General features: G+C 46.0%; 1 protein-coding gene across 4 annotated transcripts in view; it reads left to right on the forward strand.

Moving 5' to 3' along the window:
- Window positions 1-19,452, forward strand: part of mab21l3 (mab-21-like 3) — a 72,451-nt gene that overhangs the window by 33,206 nt on the left and 19,793 nt on the right. For all 4 annotated transcript variants that reach the window (XM_067992933.1, XM_067992936.1, XM_067992932.1 and 1 more), the window contains one exon: window positions 16,035-16,326. In XM_067992933.1, coding sequence (XP_067849034.1) covers window positions 16,035-16,326 — 292 coding nt within the window. The remainder of the gene's footprint in view (window positions 1-16,034; window positions 16,327-19,452) is intronic.

Here is a 19,452-nt window from a genome sequence, read left to right on the forward strand (position 1 = left end):
CCGATCGCGGACTCCCCCCCCCCCCCCGATTACAGACCCCCCCGATCGCGGACCCCCGACCCCAATCATCTGACCCCGACCCCCTGACTCCCATCCCCGACCTTCCCCCTCAATGATTGCGCACCCTGCGATGACCCCCGATCCTGCCCCCCATAACTGACCCCCCTGATCCCATCCCCCATGACTCACGACCCCTTGTCTACCTATGTCCGCCTGTGCCCACCTATGCCCCTTGCAAACCTGGGGCCCACCTATGCCCACCTGTGCCCCTTGCCCACCTGTGCTCCTTGCCCACCTATGCCCCCCCCGCCCCTCCATGCAAACAAAGACTTACCTGCAGACGTCCTCTCCCTGGCTGGCCTCCCGTCCGACTAAGACCAGCCTGTCAATCAACCGGTCAGTCGGACAGGAAACCAACAAAGAAATAAATAAAAGACGTCCTTATGTCAAAACCGTAAGGACGTCTGGGAAACCCGTACTAATGGGTTTCTCGACCTCAAATTGACCCCCTGCCCCCTTCCTGGCTCCGTTTCAATATTGAACCCATGGACTTTCCAGCAGTAATCACTGATAACAATTGAGAGTAGGAACCTCGGCTGATTTTTCTTGCTCTTTTCATAGCCCAAGAGCACTGAGGTATTGCCTCAGTTAATTGGTGTCAGCATTGGCTCAGTGGTAGCCCTCATGCCTCTGAGTCAGCAGGTTGTGGGTTGAAGTCCCACTCTAGAGACTTGAGCACATATTTAAGTTAACACTTCAGGGCAATACAGTTTGTGGGGTCTTGTGTGCAAATTGGCTGCCACAATTCCCTCCAACAGGGACTACAATTCACAGCGGAAAGGAAAACCGGACAGGATGGAGACAGGTGAAGGATCCTCTACCGGCCATTTTGTGTGCCCGTCAAAGTTGAATTTCACCCTCTGGGACCTTGTATAACCAATGGTCAGGGACACCGATTTGCAGTTTTCATAAAGTAATGGATAGAACTGCAGAATATGATCCCCAAAAACACTAGCAAAAATTCTGAAAATGCGTTAATCCAATGCAATAAGACAGAATTTGACTTATTCAGTCACTAAATTAGTGACCCTAGTTATAAATACTGAGTCATGGAATGTAATCCCCAAAACGCCATGAAAAATCTTGGAATCCTATGTAATAAGAAACAATTTGCCGTATTCAGTCACTGTGAATCAGTGGCTCTGCCAATGGTATAACATATAAAGATTTATAGACCTCCTTCAAAATCATTATTTGTCGCCTTGTCTGTCGTCTCAGCGTTCTTACATTGTTTACAAAAAAAAACTTCTTAAGCTAAAGCTTGGCAAGTAAGAAATGTGCATAGTGCTGTATGCCACTTAGAGAGGTTTATTAGAGATTTTGTAGTAAAGTTGGCACCTACTTGACTGCTCCTCTGACTTTTTCCAAATGACAAGGCTTCAGCATCCTGCTTTTGTGGTGCAGTTTCAGAAATGTCACAACAGCATTGGTTGTAATAAAGTCATACTGTTGAATATTAAACCACTTCCTTGGATGCCTTGTCTGTGGCACTTGGGTGAAGGACTAGCACTTCCTTCGTTCCCGCTGCATTGGCTGACCCAACTGGACACCCGCCCACTCCCGGGGAGCAATTTCTGGCGGGTCTGCTGGAGGCCTATTTAAAGTGGCAACGCACCTCTTAATGGGAGGTTGCATTCCCTTGTGGCTTCTTTCATTTCCAGGGTGCTGGATGAAGAATCATCTGAGAAATGGGTGGTGGGCACGTCCTTAGGTTCTTGGAAGCCTCCCTAGAGGTAGGGCAGAAGGCAAGGAGGGAACTCCTGTTGTCAGCAGCACCAGGGGGGTTGTCCACCAGGCATGGAAAGAAATTTCAGAGGTCAGCAGCTCCAGGAATATTCGCCTCAGGATCTGGATACAGTGCGGGAATTGCTTCAACGATCTCACGAGAGTAGTAAGGGTGAGTACTGCTCTTCATTTCTCCATCTCTCCCTCCAACACATGGCAGCAGTCCTTCACCCCCTACCCCAGTGCTCTCAACAATTCCCTTCTCTCCATCACTTCCTTCATTACCCAGCACAAGACTGCACTACACCACCTGTCATTCTCATTACACCCACTCTCCTCTTCATTGCTCCCTTCACACCAGCCACCAGCACCATTCTCCTCTCACCTGATAGCCTTTGCACAATCAACTTCTCTCGTAACTCCTTCCTCACATCAAACACCACACACTTGCTTTCAATTCAATAACTCCTCATCTTGATTGCATCTAGCTTCTCCTTCCTCTCAGCATATACACTACTAGCACAAGCCCCACATATCTGCACTCTCCTCCTAGTAGCCACTCAATAACTCTTGTCCTCTCTTTCTACAGGACAAAACAGCACATAGTAATCGTGAGAGGAGCAAGACCGGGGGAGGATCAGCTAACCTTATGATCCTGAGAGCTGGAGCAACACGCCATGGAAATTTGTGGACATGCCAGAACTGTGTGCATTGGGCATTTCAAGGCTGGGGGCTTCACTCACTGAACAGGGTCTCTGACAATTACTTGTACTCTTTCATTAAGAACTGGAAAAACGCACATTCAGCCAACCTGACTGCATCAAATTACATTGTGATGCATGTCTTCTGCAACTGTGCAGCTCCCAAAGCCCCCCTAACCCATGTTCCCTTTCTCAATCCTTTAGGTTCTTCTCAACAGCCACAGCCATCCGAAAAAGCCACCTCAAAGGAGGAAGATCCTTCTGAAGCGGCACCGTCACGGACTCCATCACTCGCAAGCACCAGCGACTGGGCTAGAGAGTGAAGTCGAGATCTGCACGTGATGATACACCTAGCACTAATGAGCAGGAACTTGAGGTAGGGACAGTCCAGGAGACAGCTTGTCAGAGGGCAAGCTCCTCTCCCAGCTTTGCTGAGGAGGACAGACTTGAGGATTTCAGGGGCCCAGCAATGGGAAGAAACCTGCTTGCCTCACACAAGCAGTTGCGTCAGGTATTGCAAGTCCTGCCACGGAGTTTCATCACCATGGCTGAAGTCCACTTCCAGCCTTAATGGTATCATCTCACGTGGCATCAGCACTCTGCAGTCTACCGTGGAGAGAGTGACCATCTCCGGGGACACTGCAGCCGTGCCCTCACAACAGGAGTCCGCCTTCGCACGCTTCTCAGCTTTGGTGGAAGCACAAATTGCTGCCATGCAGGCTCTGGGTTCAAACCCGTTCTCCTCTCCAGGGGAAGTGTGGCAGTCTGCAGCCAGGCCCTCTCTGGCTGCCAGGTGTTTTGCTGCCCCCCCTCCCCTTCTTCTTCTGGTTGTCCCTCACCTTCACTCAATTCTTCCTCGTTGGATGATGCCTCTTGCTTTTGTTGTGCCTCCACCAACTCCAATCATAGAAACATAGGAACAGGAGTAGACCCCCTCGAGCCTGTTCCACCATTCAAAGAGATCATGGCTGATCTGTGACCTAACTCCATATTCCCGTCTTAGCCCCATATCCCCTAATACCTTTGGTTAACAAAAATCTATCAATCTCAGATTTCAAATTAACAATGGAGCTAGCATCAACTGCCATTTGCGGAAGAGAGTTCCAAACTTCTACTACCCTTTGTGTGTAGAAGTGTTTCCTAACTTCACTCGTAAAACTCCTGGCTCTAATTTTTAGGCTGTCACCTAGTCCTAGACTCCCCAACCAGCAGAAATAGTTTCTCTCTATCTACCCTATCAGTTCCCTTTAATATCTTGAAAACTTCAATCAAATCACCCCGTAATCTTCTAAATTCCAGGGAATACAACCCTAATTTGTGTAATGTCTCCTTGTAATTTAACCCTTGGGGTCCAGGTATCATTCTAGTAAATCTATGCTGCACTCCCTCCAAGGCCAATATATCCTTCCTAAGATGCGGTGCCCAGAACTGAACACAGTACTCTAGGTGTGGTCTAACCAGGGCTTTGTATAGCTGTAGCATAACTTCTACCCCCTTGTATTCTAGTCCTCTAGATATAAAGGCCAGCATTCCATTAGCCTTTTTGATTATTTTCTGCTCCTGTCCATGACATTTTAATGATCTATGTACATAGACCCCTAAGTCTCTTTGGACCTCCACTGTTTCAAGCTTTTCACCATTAAGAAAGTACTCTGATCTATCCTTTTTAGGTCCAAAGTGGATGACCTCACACTTGCCTACATTGAAATTCATTTGCCACAGTTTTGCCCATTCTCTTAATCTATTAATATCTCTCTGTAATTTTATGCTTTCATCTACACTGCTTACAATGCTGCCTATCTTTGTGTCATCGGCAAACTTGGATATGTGGCTCTCTATCCTATCATCTAAGTTGTTAATAAATACAATGGATAGTTGAGGCCCTAATACAGATCCCTGTGGGACACCACTAGTCACATCCTGCCAATTTGAGTACCTGCCCATTATCCATATTCTCTGTCTCCAGATGCTCAGCCAATTTCCTAACCAGGTCAATAATTTGCCCTCGATTCCATGAGCTTCAACTTCACCTTTACAAGGTATTTTATCGAATGCCTTCCGGAAGTCCATATAAACACCGTCCATTGACATTCCCCTGTCCATTACTCTAGACATCTCTTCAAAAAATTCAATCAGGTTCATCAGGCAAGACCTACCCTTTACAAATCCATGCTGGCTCTTTCAAATCAGCTGAAAATTTTCAAGGTGTTCAGTCGCTCTATCCTTAATTATAGACTCTAGTAATTTCCGGACATCAGATGTTAGGCTAACTGGTCTATAATTCCCTGGTTTCCCTCTCTCACCTTTCTTAAATGGCAGAGTGACATGTGCAATTTTCCAATCCAATGGAATGGTTCCTGAATTGAGAGAACATTGGAAGATTATAGTAGGGCTTCTGTAATGTTCTCCTTTAAAACCCTGGAATGGAAAATATCTGGACCTGGGGATTTGTCACTCTTTAGTGCCATTATTTTCTTCATTACTGTTAATTTGCTTACGTTAATTATAGAGTCATAGAGTCATAGAGTTATACAGCACGGATAGAGGCCCTTCGGCCCATCGTGTCCGCGCCGGCCATCAGCCCTGTCTACTCTAATCCCATATTCCAGCATTTGTTCCGTAGCCTTGTATGCTATGGCATTTCAAGTGCTCATCCAAATGCTTCTTGAATGTTGTGAGGGTTCCTGCCTCCACAACCCTTTCAGGCAGTGAGTTCCAGACTCCAACCACCCTCTGGGTGAAAAAGTTCTTTCTCAAATCCCCTCTAAACCTCCCGCCTTTTACCTTGAATCTATGTCCCCTTGTTATAGTACCCTCAACGAAGGGAAAAAGCTCCTTAGTATCCATCCTATCTGTGCCCCTCATAATTTTGTACACCTCAATCATGTCCCCCCTCAGCCTCCTCTGCTCCAAGGAAAACAAACCCAATCTTCCCAGTCTCTCTTCATAGCTGAAGCGCTCCAGCCCTGGTAACATCCTGGTGAATCTCCTCTGCACCCTCTCCAAAGCGATCACATCCTTCCTGTAGTGTGGCGACCAGAACTGCACACAGTACTCCAGCTGTGGCCTAACCAGTGTTTTATACAGCTCCATCATAACCTCCTTGCTCTTATATTCTATGCCTCGGCTAATAAAGGCAAGTATCCCATATGCCTTCTTTACCACCTTATCTACCTGTTCCGCCGCCTTCAGGGATCTGTGAACTTGCACACCAAGATCCCTCTGACCCTCTGTCTTGCCTAGGGTCCTCCCATTCATTGTGTATTCCCTTGCCTTGTTAGTCCCTCCAAAGTGCTCACCTACTAGCACTTCTTCCACTTGGCCGGCCACATTCCCTAGAATTAGGTCCAGTACCGCCCCCTCTCTTGTAGGACTTTCTACATGCTGGCTCAAAAAGCTCTCCTGGATGCACGTTAAGAATTTTGTACCCTCTAAGCCTTTTACACTCTGAGTATCCCAGTTAATATTGGGGAAGTTGAAATCCCCCACTATTATTACCCTATTATTTGCACAATTTTCTGAGATTTACCTACATATCTGTTCCTCTATCTCCCCCTGACTGTTTGGGGGCCTATAGTACACTCCCATCAAAGTGCTTGCCCCCTTTTTGTTTTTAAGCTCCACCCATATGGCCTCATTAGAGGAACCTGCTAATATATCATCCCTCCTTATGGCAATAATTGATTCTTTAATTAATATTGCGACCCCCCCTCCTCTTATACCTCCCCCTCTGTCTCGCCTGAAGATTCTGTACCCCGGAATATTGAGCTGCCAGTCTTGCCCCTCCCTCAACCATGTCTCTGTGACAGCAACAATATCATACTCCCATGTGTTTATCAACACCTTCAGTTCATCCACCTTATTCGCAAGACTCCTTGCATTAAAATAGATGCCATCCAGCCTTGCCCTCACATATTTGCCCTGTCTTCCAAGCTGACTTGTTTTTTTCTCTATATTTGGCTGCACATCACCCCCTATTGTAGCTCCACTCTGTATCCCATCCCCCTGCCAAGTTAGTTTAAACCCCCCCCAACAGTGCTAGCAAACCTCCCCGCAAGGATATTTGTCCCGCTCTGGTTCAGGTGCAACCCGTCCGACTTGTACAAGTCCCACCTTCCCCAGAAGCAGGCCCAGTGATCCAGGAAACTGAAACCCTCCCTCCTGCACCAACTCTTTAGCCACGCATTCATCTGTTCTATCCTCCTATTTCTATACTCACTAGCCCGTGGCACTGGGAGTAATCCAGAGATTACAACCTTTGAGGTCCTGCTCTTTAATCTGCTACCTAGCTCCCTAAATTCTTGATGCAGGACCTCATCTCCCTTCCTACCTATGTCGTTGGTCCCAATGTGGACCACGACCTCTGCCTGCTCACCCTCCCCCTTGAGAATGCCCTGAAGCCGCTCAGTGACATCCATGACCCTGGCACCAGGGAGGCAACAAACCATCCTGGAGTCACGTTTACGGCCACAGAAACGCCTGTCTGTTCCCCTTACGATAGAATCCCCTACCATTATAGCTCTTCCACTCTTTTTCCTCCCAGCCTGTGCAGCAGAGCTACCCCTGGTGCCAGGAAGTTGGCTGCTGCTGCCAAATATACCAAAGTGGTATATTTGTTTGAGAGGGGGACGGCCACAGGGGACCCCTGCACTGCCTGCCTGCTCTTCTTACTCTGCCTGGTGGTCACCCAATTACTTCCTGCCTGTACAACCTTTACCTGCGGTGTGACCATCTCACTAAACGTGCTATCCACGACGTTCTCAGCATCGCGAATGCTCCTTAATGAATCCATCCGCAGCTCCAGTGCCGCAATGCGGTTTGTCAGTAGCTGCAGCTGGATGCATTTCCCGCACACATGGTCGTCAGGGACACCGGAAGGGTCCCTGATTTCCCACATAGAGCAGGAAGAGCATAACACGGGGCTGGGCTGTCCTGACATGACTTACCCTTTAACTAATTAATTCAAATTAAATGAATCCCACCAATTTCACTTCAATTAAAAAGGTATACTCAAGGGCCCTTGCTGAACAGCAGTCCCCCACTACACAACAGAGACCAGAGAATCCACAAACTCTAACCTTAGACAAATTCAGCAGGAAAATACTCACCAGCCAATCACTTACCTCTTCCTTGGTGACGTCCCACTTGGATTACTTTTTGCTTCTTATTTATCTTAGGTCCAGGAGTTAAGTCCCTGTGATGGCGCACAGTAGTTGTCTCTTGGTGCAGGTCTGCTGCTGCTTTTATTCCACAATCTCAGTCTTCTACTCTCAGGTCCACTACCGCTCTGCAGGAATAGTTTGGAAAAACAAGGCAAAGCAGCACCTCCTTTCCCCACTTCACCAAACTCCCACACTTACCGAACTCTCAGCACACTGTGTAATATCCGCACACCGAATCCCTGTCCCTGATTCAAAGTTAGTTTCTTTGAGGTGTCCGGCTCTTCCTCTACTGTAAATACTAATACAAAGTAATTATTTAACATGTCTGCCATTTCCTTATTTTCATTTACAATATCACCATTATCAGTTTTTATGCCCACATTGCTCTTGACCACCCTCTTTTTCCTAATATAATTGTAAAAAAAATTTGTGTTGATTTTGATATCCCTTGCAAATTTCTTTTCATACTCCCTTTTTGTAACTCTTACAATCTGTTTTGTCACCCTTTGCTGTTCTTTGTATCTCTCCCAGTCGCCAGGATCTGTGCTTTTTTTGTATGCTTTTTCTTTTAGTTTTATGTTGTCCCTTACCTCTTTTGTCGTCCATGGCTGTTTTTATGGCAAGTAGAGCTTTTGCCCCTTGGGGGTATAAACTGGTTTTGTATCACATTAAATTATTTTTTGAACACCTCCCTATCATTTTACCCATTTACAGATTTGCCCAGTTTACTGTGGAAAATCTCCGTCTCATCCCATTGAAGTCGGCCTTACCTAAATTTAGAGTCTTAGTAGCTGTTATGTGTTTCTTCCTTTCAAACATCATTGTTGAACTTGATCATATTATGATCGCTATTCTATAAATGTTTACGCACCGTTAGGCTGTTAACTAAATCTGGCTCATTACTCATTATTAAATCTAATGTGGTGGCCTGCCCCCTTGTTGGTTCTAGGACATATTGTTGCAGAAAGCTGTCCTGAACACACTCAAGAAATTTACTGCCTTTCTGACATGAGCTCGTCTGCTTATACCAATCAATATGAAACTTAAAATCCCCCATTAAAACCACTCTGCCTTTGCTACATGATTGTCTGATCTCTGCATTTATACATTCTGCCACTTCACAGCTGCTACCAGGGGGCCTAGACGCAACTCCTATTACAGTCTTAAATCCATTTCTATTTCTTAATTGTACCTATAAAGTCTCCACTACCTGCTTACCTCTTGTTATATCCTCTCTTATCATTGAAGTAATTTCATCCTTAATCATTAAGGCTACTCCTGCTCCCTACCAGTTTCCCTATCCTTCCTGTAGACCTTCTAACCTGGTATATTCAGTTCCCAGTCCTAACCGTCTTGCTGATGCTGATGACTCAGTAATGGCTACCATGTCGGACTGTCTAAGTTGAATTTGTGCCTGCAATTCATTCAATTTGTTCCTTATACTCTGTGCATTTGTATAAAGAACACTTATTTGGGCCACACACCCGAACCTGTCCTTCTGCTCTAATGTTGTTTTTCTCACACAGTTTGTATTTCTCTCTCCTGATTTAATAACTTTACATCTTCTAGTTTTCCCATCGCCTGTAGTGCCTAAAGCATAATTTCTGACTATTACTCTGTTCCTTTTCATTTGTTTTAGAATTATTATTTATACTACCTTTTCCACCTGAGCCCTCCCCCCATTTACTAGTTTAAAGTCCTCTTGATTGCCCTATTTATCCTTTCTGCCGGGAGGGCATTGCCATGTTGTGCAGGATGCAGCACACTACTTGGATACAACCCTCTTTGTCTGGAGCATATTGCAGGGTGCTCCCAGAGCGATCACGGCACTGAAACCTTAGCTTCAAGATGCCAGTGGTGTATTCAATTATGTTCCTAGTGGTCCCATGGCTGTTATTGTACCCGTGTTGCAGAGGAGTGACATCAGCTGGGTGCGGAGGGGGTATCCCTGGTCTCTGGCAGCCATCCTCTGACATTCGCGGAGGGATGGAATAGTTGGGGGGGGGGTGGTGGGGGGGTGGACGAGTGCCTCAGGATTTAAAGCATCACAGCAACTGCCAGTGAAACTGGTACAGACTTGCATATTCCTTTGGCGGTGATCACACACCAGTTGGACATTGATGGAATGATTGCCCTTCCTGTTGAGAAAAGTTCCTGGTTCGTCCTCTGGTGCTGTGATAGCTACAGGAGCGCAGTCGATTATACCATATTTGTTTAAAATAAAAGTTTCTCCTGCTCTCTGTCGTAAATGTCTTACATTTGATCATATATCTATGTCCCCTCATTTTAGACGTCTCAAATTCTGGAAACAGTCTGTTCTTATCTGCCCTGTCCCATCCCTTCATAATTCGTCCTCCATCAAATCACTCCATAACCAAATCTGTTCTAACAAAATCTGCACCAAGTTGACGGCAGTATTGAGTACTGCCTCAATGCTGCCTTCGATTTCTTTAAATCATCACTTTACCAGCGAGTGTAAGCTGAGCCAAAGGATTGTTGCCGACTTCAATATGTTCTTTAGAACAGAAGGAATGCCTCAAGTCCTTTTCATAAAGGAAATCTCCTTGGCCAGTTTTGCGACCGAAATAGAGCTGGAACTGCACTTCTGCCCATTAGTGTTGCACTGCTGTGAACCAGTCCAATTTGCCTTGGTGCACTTACCATAAACATTGTGGGCACCTGGCATTATTTGAAACCTCTATAGAGAGTCTGCCTGTGGAAGGGATGAGAATGAGATGCTGTTGCAGTGTCAAAATGGTTGGAGCAGCTGAAAGGGCCAAGGCAGTCATTTTTTTTGTCTGTACCAATTTGGCACACTGCAGTTTCTGAAGCTAGTGCTTCTACAGGCACTGAGGCCCCAAATTTAAAGAATCTTAAGGTTCCATTGTCAGCAACCTGGCAAAGGAAGGCCCAGCTTTTTGGATCCATGGGAAGGAGGCCTACAAAGGGCATGATGCAGGTTCAATGGTAGAAGGGGATTGATTGCCACCTCCAGCAATCCCTGCAGAGCTACTCAATACTGGAAGAAGTTCAATGCCCTCTCCAGGATAGCAAAGATAACTGGAGGCAGCCATGCTTTGTAGCTATGTACCTTTGCTAATTGCAGTCATCTTGCCTCAGTGCATTGAAAAGCATCTTAACAACCTTTACTTCTCTTGCAAGTGTTCCTTTACTCACTGTCAACATGTAGAGCAGAGGAAGAGCCACATGATATGTATCTCATTCCTACACCTGTCTTGCCCCCATTAAGGAATGCCTTCTGAAACATGGATTGCATTCCATTTGATGGCACGCAGTCACACATTCTTTTAAAAATTTTTAAAGGGAAAATTGCCCACAATCAAAGGCAAGGAGATATCACCTCAATCCCCCAAAGCAGACGTCTGTCTATCCAAGGCGAAGCACAGGTTTGAGCCTAGAGTCTACATGACAGCCATTTGAGCTTCCACCAAAGCTGCAATCCATTATCCAGTCTCATCAGAACTTCCTGATAGACCCAGGGGGATAAGATTAAAAGGGGGCACAAAGCACCAGCCACCAAAAGAAAGGCACAATGATCTCAAACAATACGAAATGTTTGTCACTGACGGGAAATTTGCAAAATAATTTGAAGCTTGAGGGAGCTAAAGGAGTAGCGGAATGATCTCCAAATGGGAGCCTTGGTAGTTGTAGAGGAGAGCTACATGTCAGCCAGCTACTGAATTGAGTTTATTGCCAAAGAGGGACTGAGATGGCAGGACTTATTTGGCATGAGCTTGTATCTCCATTAGCTGAAGGACTCCCTTATGAGATGTGCTGGCAGCGGTCTGGCAACTGGCATAATACTGCTGTTGCTTCATGAGGGAGGGGCAGCCTTCTGAAGCATTGCAAAAGGGGTCACGGTGAAATAGCTGTGCCTAGATGTGTACACAGGAGGCATAGATACCGATGGGTAAGGGCTGGAGGCCATGTAAGGTGGCTGATCATCTGGCATCACTGCGGTGATCCACCTCTTTCTCCCTATAGAAAGACCGGAGAAAGCCTACTGGAGACCCCGTTAATTCCCAAAGCTCAGGCTGCAGATTAAATTTTTTAAAAGATGAAAAACTATTTAAAGACTTACCTGCAGCTCTGAGGCAGCTAGCTCTGGATTCCTTGTGGCGCTAAGCTCTCCTAGTGTCTGTGGCCTGCCAGAAGCGGCCTTGGCACCTCTTTCATTGAGGCATTCTTTCTTGTCACCAACCAATGAGGAAGAAATCGGATGCCAGGCTGCCACACCCTCATCATCGTTTGCATGCGGCAGGGTGAGCAAATGGTAGCTTATGAAGCCACAGAGACATAGTAAAGGCTGATTTTTGGGGTGCCATTTTCCTGCCATTAGTGCTCTAAAAAGCTGTGGATTCCCCGAGAAAAATCCAGGCTGATTGGTCTGTGCATCTGCTTCAACCTCAGAATAGATACAGTAGTGAAGGGGCCGATTTCATCTCTCACCCCAGCATTAGTTAGGTGGTGCACGTTTGTAGACTGGAGCATGGCTGAACTCTGATAACTTTCTGGGTTGAGTTGATTTGCATGGCCTGGCCTTCACCCAGGCAGGGATGTCCCTCAGTGAATAAGCTGGTGCCTCAACTCGGGGAGAGAACTTGTGTTCTGCTGTCCGCACATGCATCCGCTGACTTCTGAGCCTTCTGGCTGCTGTCCAGAATGACAGCTAGATTTCTTCTAGTCTTGCTATTCCACCTTGTCTTAAATGCAGGAAAAAACTACTTTTCTGCAGGTCTGAAGAGGTTGCTGGCAGACCACTTTCTGGGCATGATGCTTACAGATGAGGAAGGCCATTCAGCCCATCTTAATTCATCCATCCAGAATGACCTTACTGTCCTCCATTGCTGCATCTAATTGTTTCTCAAAATAGTCCAGGGGTTTTGCTGCTACTACTCTATTCAGCACTCTATGCCATGTATTGTTCACTCTTTGTGTGAAGAAGTACTTTCTTAAATTTACATTTTACTAGTTAGAATTTATGTCCCCTTGTCCTACACTCAGTTTAATTTAAAGTAATATTCTGGATTTACCTTATCCATTCCCTTAACTCTCAGAAGCCACTTTTCCAGGCTGAACGGCCCAGGTTTTTCCAGTCTTTCCTGAAAACTTGGACCCATGAGATCAGCCTCGTAGCTGTTGTCTGCACTACTTCAAGTGCTTGAATATCTATCTTGTTTCTTGGTGATCAGAAACTGACACAGTACTCAAGGTGCAGTCTGACCAGAGCATTATACTGTTTTATCATAACTCTCTCTGACTTGTATTCTACTGTTTCAACTATGTAGATTAATGTTCTATTGTTTTTATTGATTGCTGCTCTGCATTGGTTGGGCATAGCGAGCGTGATTCTCAATTTTCTGTTCTGCGCACATTTGATTTTGGCCTAGTATGTGACTGGTACGCTTCCTAAGCCATCCAATATTCTCTACAGAAAAAATCTTTAAGACTTTCCTTTCAGAAAGATCCCATTCTGCTGGAAAGTGATTAATCCTGCCATCCATATATTTGAACTCATTGAGCCGTTGGAGCAATACTGAAAACAATTGTGATGAAAATTACTACTGTCATATTTAAACGGCCAAGACAAAAGAAAAAAACTTGTGGATTTAGTTATTTTCCATTCCTGCGTGATGTTTACTAAAATTAGTCAAATATGTTTGTCCATTGTGAAGTTTTGACCTCCCACAGTGCTGATAGGAGCACTGTTAACAATTGAGTGTTCTTACCTGTCCTATGAGTGGGACTGTTTTCCCAGCAACTAGTATCTCCAGCCATGGTTCACCTCAAATGACCTGAACTATCTCGTTTTCCTGTATTTTTTTTAGTTTCCAATGTAACTCGGAAACGTGGTCATTTAAATCTTTTTCTGCTTTTGTAATTGTTTTCTATTAATGCAAGTTAAAGATTTTATTACAGTTGACTGCTGATAATTTAAAATTATTTTGTGTGCTAAAAATTTGAATTAGCCAGTAATTTGTATTAAGCAACATAAATAATATAGGAAATTAGTAAATTACTGTTTAAAAATTTTGAATTATCAGATAATTTGAATTGAGCAACTTCAAATTAGGAGTAGACTATATAAAAATTTGAACAATGGGTTGAGTAAACTTGTGTGTTTAAATACATTACAAATATCTTAAAGGACTTGTCTGTATGTGATGGTTCCTGTCCTGAAATATGTGTTTGATGTTAAAGTTTGATCTTGCATATCTGAAAAGTTTCCCATTAAATACAGTCCGCTTTTCCCAAAATACATTTCCATTTTTACCACTCTCTCGGGTTCTGGTTTTAAATTAATATTTTATGATTTGTCTTTATAAAGAACATGTTTCATTTGTTTCGCTAGGACCAGCTGGCTGTAGTGGCTAAATGGTCATCTATTCTGACAGGGAAACGAGCCCAACATGCTTCTATCCAGGTACACATCACAGTGATTAGCTCCCATAGCCCCATCCTCCCATCCCTCCGTTTTTCCAGTCTCCCGACTTCCTCTACGCCATTTCCTGGTACATCAGATTGTCTTCATACCCTCTTGTATCTAGATATACATCTCTCCCTTGCTTATCAAGCTCCATATTACAATGATCTTTTCCAAGTCCACCCTAACTATCCATCCAACTGTGTTAAAAATTTCAACCCCACCATTTAGTACAATAATCTCGCTATTTGCATGAAAACAACATATTTTAAATGTTTTTCCCATCCTGTCTTCTGCCAGAGTACAAATGATCTGGTATTGTTCCCCTAAACCCTTCTTTATATTTTTTAGGTGATTTGCTTGACAAAAAAAGTATTGTAAAGATAATGGTGAAAAAAGAAACCAGACATTTTTTCTCATCTTTCAATGGAAGATGAGAAAAAATAGTTTTCATTTGGATTGATGTTTGGTCCGCAGAGTTTGAAGATACAATGAATGTGTATTTCTCATTATTCAGTACATCATGCTGAACAACCAGAAATCAAATCTTCATGCAGCCTTTCAATTCTTCTCAATTATAGGCATTGACAATAATGCTGACAGTGCATGGATTAAAACATTAATATGACTTTGTGAGAATAACTCACTTGAATATAATGGAACCCACTTCTAAATTACAGCAAATACTTAGCAACAACAGGAAGAACAAAAATGGAATGAGAGCGGCCTGTAAACAGGTCATCCAACAAAACCAAACTTTGCATTTTCAGTATTGTGGAATGGATGTCCTGCAGTGGAACCTACTTGGCACACATTGACGTTCATTCACTGCTAAAATGATCTCACGCGGGGCTCTCTGTGGATCCCAGTAATTACAAATACATTAAAAAACAATAAAGAAGGACAAAAAACAGATTGATGCAGGAGTAATGCATATCATTCATTGTACTTTTCCCAATATCAAGTTCTCCATTAAAATCAGTTCCTATTCACCAGAGGTGAATATGATCAGCCAGGGTTTTGTTATAATAGAAGCAGGCAGCTACTGCTGAGAGCTTTGTTCTCAGTTGACTTTAGTAAAACTCATAGTTTTTAATATATTTATATATATGGCATTTGTAAAGTATGCTGCAGACATCTAGGGATAGTTGAAGGACACTGCACCTGTTCTCAAAAAACAAATCAACTGAATCGGTTTGTAATCACAAATACTTGTGATACTCTTCACGATCAAATAGTTTGCTCATACTCACTCCCGAGTCAAACACGAATAATGGGTGCTTGGGTGAGATACCTAGAGGTGGCCAGTGCCCGTGAGACTGTATCCCAGCAAAGAGTCACTGCCTCGTGAAGAGGGGAAGATTGGTGAGGGGGGAATGTAAAAAGGAAATAGATTTATATGTGAAGAGAGAATCATTTTATTTTTTAAGAGGGTTAATTCCAGGCCTCCAGTGTATAACCCTTACCTCTACCTTTTATTAACTTGCCTTTTGTTTAAAAAAAATCATCGTTCTCTACTCAATGCACATATCGTTTTCACTTTTTCTCCCAATTCACACACTACTATACCCTGGCTCAATTGTAATCTTACAGTCACAAACAAGCCAGCTATTGATCATTAATGACATTGGTGTCCTCACATCAGCGATACTGTGTTCTGGAGCAAACCCAAGTGTTTTGCCTGGAGCTGCTTCTATCAGCTGTGCTCTCTGATGATTTTGTTTGCTCTTTCACAAACACTCACACATCTGATATATCTTTACAAAAACAGTCATGCAGGTAATCATTTTAACTGGAATATTATTTCACATGTACCCTGCAATTTTCACAAATTTATGTATACCTAATTACAAAACCTTCATTGTGTATTCAAACCTCATTACTGACTGAAATGCTTGAAAGGGAATGCTAGTTTCCAAGTGGTGTCCTGCTTTCTCCCAGGTTCAGTCACCAACACAGCTTTTCATTATGGTTCCGGTGCGAGGTCTGGCAGCCTACACAGAACGGAAGGTGCGCCAGTGGCGCTATTATACCTTGAGTGGCTCCAAGCTCATCTCGCCTGTTCGAGAGCCCGAGAAGCTTCATCAGTGGCTGGAGGTGGATCAGTTCCTTAAGAGTACTCAAGAATGGCACCAGTCAGATGTCACTATTGAAGGTGACATTGTCCCTTCTAAAGTAGTTGCTATCTTAAAAGCACTGCTTGAGAAACCAATCCAGGCCTCTAATTTTCACAGTAAGTAGAGGATCAAAGTGACCAGTTTAATTTTAAACATTGACAATATGTACAATGGATATTTTTAAGATGAATGTTATTCAAGAAATGGTTGAACCTATTCAGCTCCAATAAAAGAGTTGCATGTTGGTTGTGATGGGTGGTGGGGGGAGTGGGGGGGGTGGTTGGAGGGCAGGGGTTACACTGCACTGGTAAATTTATTCATGTTTGTCTGGCTAGGACCACCCTGCAAGCTGCTCCTGCTGTTGCCAAACTATAAATTAGCAAGGAATACTTTACTAGGGCACATCCTTCCACTGTTCAGAGCTCACAGGGAACTGAGAACCATGGACAGCAATGAGAACTCTGATTGCCTTCTCTATTATTGCCTATATTTTATTACCAAGTAAGTCAAAGTCAGCCTCAATTCTGTTTGCACTTGAACCCCCAAAGCAAGGAGGTCATATCAAAGAATGACACTGTTGCTGTTGCTTTTTCAATGGGCATCTGCTGCTGTTCAGGCAAACATGCTACATTAACTCTGAGGCTGGACATACCAAAGCTCAACAATGCCAATAAAAAGTCATGGGCCAGAATTTTGACTCAGAGCCGGGTTTCCCGGACGACCTTACGATTTTGAGGTTGGGACGTCTTTTATTCTTTTTTGGCGGTTTCCCGTCCGACAGGCCGGCCTGGTCTCAGTCGAATGGGAGCAGAGCAAGGAATAGGACATGTTCAGGTAAGTGTTCAGGTAAGTCTTAGATTGTATGGATGGGGGAGTGGGCATGGGGGTCACGGTGGGGGCGGGTCAATCATCGGGGCGGGAGGGGGAGGACAGTCATTGGAGGTCAGACACCAGGGGCCTGATTTTAGCAGGCCTGCGGGTTTCCGGCGGGTTGGGTTTCGGGAGCGTGGGCAACACGCTCGGTGAAATTAGTGGGTTGCCCGCGCGATCGTAGCAGGCAAACCACTAATGGGATCCAATTACCTGCTCCTCCGGGCTCCACGCTGCTGGTCTGCGCGTCGGGCGGGCTGCGCATGCGCAGTACGATCTGTCAGCTGGAGGCTGTCTAGTTAAAGGGGCAGTCCTCCACTGACAGATGCTGCAACCAATAGAACACATTACAACATGGAGCAGCCCAGGGGGAAGGCTGCTCCCAGTTTAATGATGCCTCACCCCAGGTATCACCAGATGGGGTGAGGAGGAGGGGGAGGACAGAGATCTTCCACCCGGTGGGCGGGAGGAAGCGGCCTGCCTCTGCCACCAAGAAGGCCTGGCTCGAGGTGGCAGAGGAGGTCACCTGCACCACCAACATATCGCCCACCTGCATACAGTGCAGGAGGCGCTCCAATGACCGCAGTAGGTCAGCCACAGTGAGAACACGTAGTCTTTCCCCTACACTCCATCTGCCACAACACTGCCCCCACCCCACATCTCCTTCGGCACTGCCAACACCACTCTGTCACATCACCCCTCATACCCACTCAAACCCCATCCTCATCTTACCTGCACCTACTCACCTCGCGAGTACTCACCCCGCCACTAACACGCAACCCAATCCTCATATAATCTCATGGCTCTATCCCATACGCACCCTCTCGTGCATCTCCCTCACGGCCAGCCTCACTCAACCTGCCACCACCTGTGCTGCAGCCACAGGGCATGCATCATATATGTGCAGTAGGAAGCGTAAGGCAAACGTGTCGTGAGCATGAAGGGGATGCACAAGGGTGTTTGAGGGTTTGTCATGGGTGTTACCTATATTGAATTTCAGAACAACTCACATCACACATTATACTGGCACCACCACTGCCATGTCTCCGTGAATCCTGTCTGTTTTGTGCAATAATGCCCGCTCCTGGGTATCACTATGAGGACCCACCACTGATGCCACCCATTGTGTTACTGCAAAGTAGGTGCAGGTGTATTTGCAGGGCTCTTCCGCGCAGATGACTGAGAGACATCGGCGGTGTACCCGGCTGCACCCTGGAAGGATGCGGAGGAGAAGTTGTGGAGGGCAGTGGTGACTTTGGCAGCGACGGGTAAGCAGATGGTGCTGGGGCCAGCCAGGAGCAGCTCGGCATGAAAGAGGCTGCAGATGTCCACGATACATGTCGAGTGAATCTGCGCCTCCGTGTGCACTGCTGCTCGGAGAGGTCCGGGGAGCTGCGCCTCGGTCTGTGGACCCTGTGGCGAGGGTAGTGCCCTCTGCGACGCGTCTCTCTCTGCGGTAACCCACCCTCCTGCTGTACAGGTGGATGTGTCACAGCACTCTGTTGTGGAGCTCCACGTGTCAGAGGTGGACGGCGTGGATGGCGAGGCTGGTGATGCTGTTCGCCCTCCGAGGGGGTCATGACTGCAGCTACGACAGTCCCCGTCCGCAATATGTACATCTGAGGGGGTCCGTAAGGTAGGCACATGTCTCCGGACCCCGGGGTGAGTGTGCAGGTTGGTGACTTTGACCATCAGGAGGGGGGTGGTGGAGGCCACACTTTGTCCCAAGTGACAGAGCGGCCTCCTGCAATGGCTGAGGGTCTCCCCCCCCCCCCCACCCCCCCCCCCAAACCTGTCAAATGGACCTTTGCAGCTGCCACAGGCTGACGGCTGCAACACGTCCAGTTCAACTAGGACTGTTTCCCCCAGTGTGTGAAACAGTCCCATGTTTCTCCAAAATCACACACAGTCCCTTAATCAGGTCAGTTAATGATTGGGTGTTAGTCACCGGGCGGTCAGTCACTGAGGTGGGGGAGTTGGGATCGGGGATCATTGCGGGGGTCAGCGATCAATGGGGGGGTCCGCGATCATTGGTGGGGGGTTGTCCGTGATCGTTGGGGGGGCGGGGTGTGGCGATTGTTGGGGGTGGGGTCGCGATCATTGTGGGTGTCGCTGCAGGCAGGCTTCTTGGGCCTGGGGGAAGCACTCCTGCTCCTCCGGGCCCACAGGCTGTGCTATAAAGGCACTTACCTGCACTAACCTGCAGTTTCTGGCCTTCTCGCCTGCTCTCTTGCGGCGTGAAGGAAAAGGCCCGGGAATCCAGACCCTCGGGGCTAAAGTTGCAAAACCTTTCAAAATGAAGGCCTGCAGCCTCCTTGAAAGGTTTTAGTGACCAACCCGCCTTCTGAGAGTGGGTTGATCACCCACCCCTC

The sequence above is a fragment of the Heptranchias perlo genome, chromosome 11 (assembly GCF_035084215.1).
Source record: "Heptranchias perlo isolate sHepPer1 chromosome 11, sHepPer1.hap1, whole genome shotgun sequence".
Lineage (NCBI taxonomy): Eukaryota > Metazoa > Chordata > Chondrichthyes > Hexanchiformes > Hexanchidae > Heptranchias > Heptranchias perlo.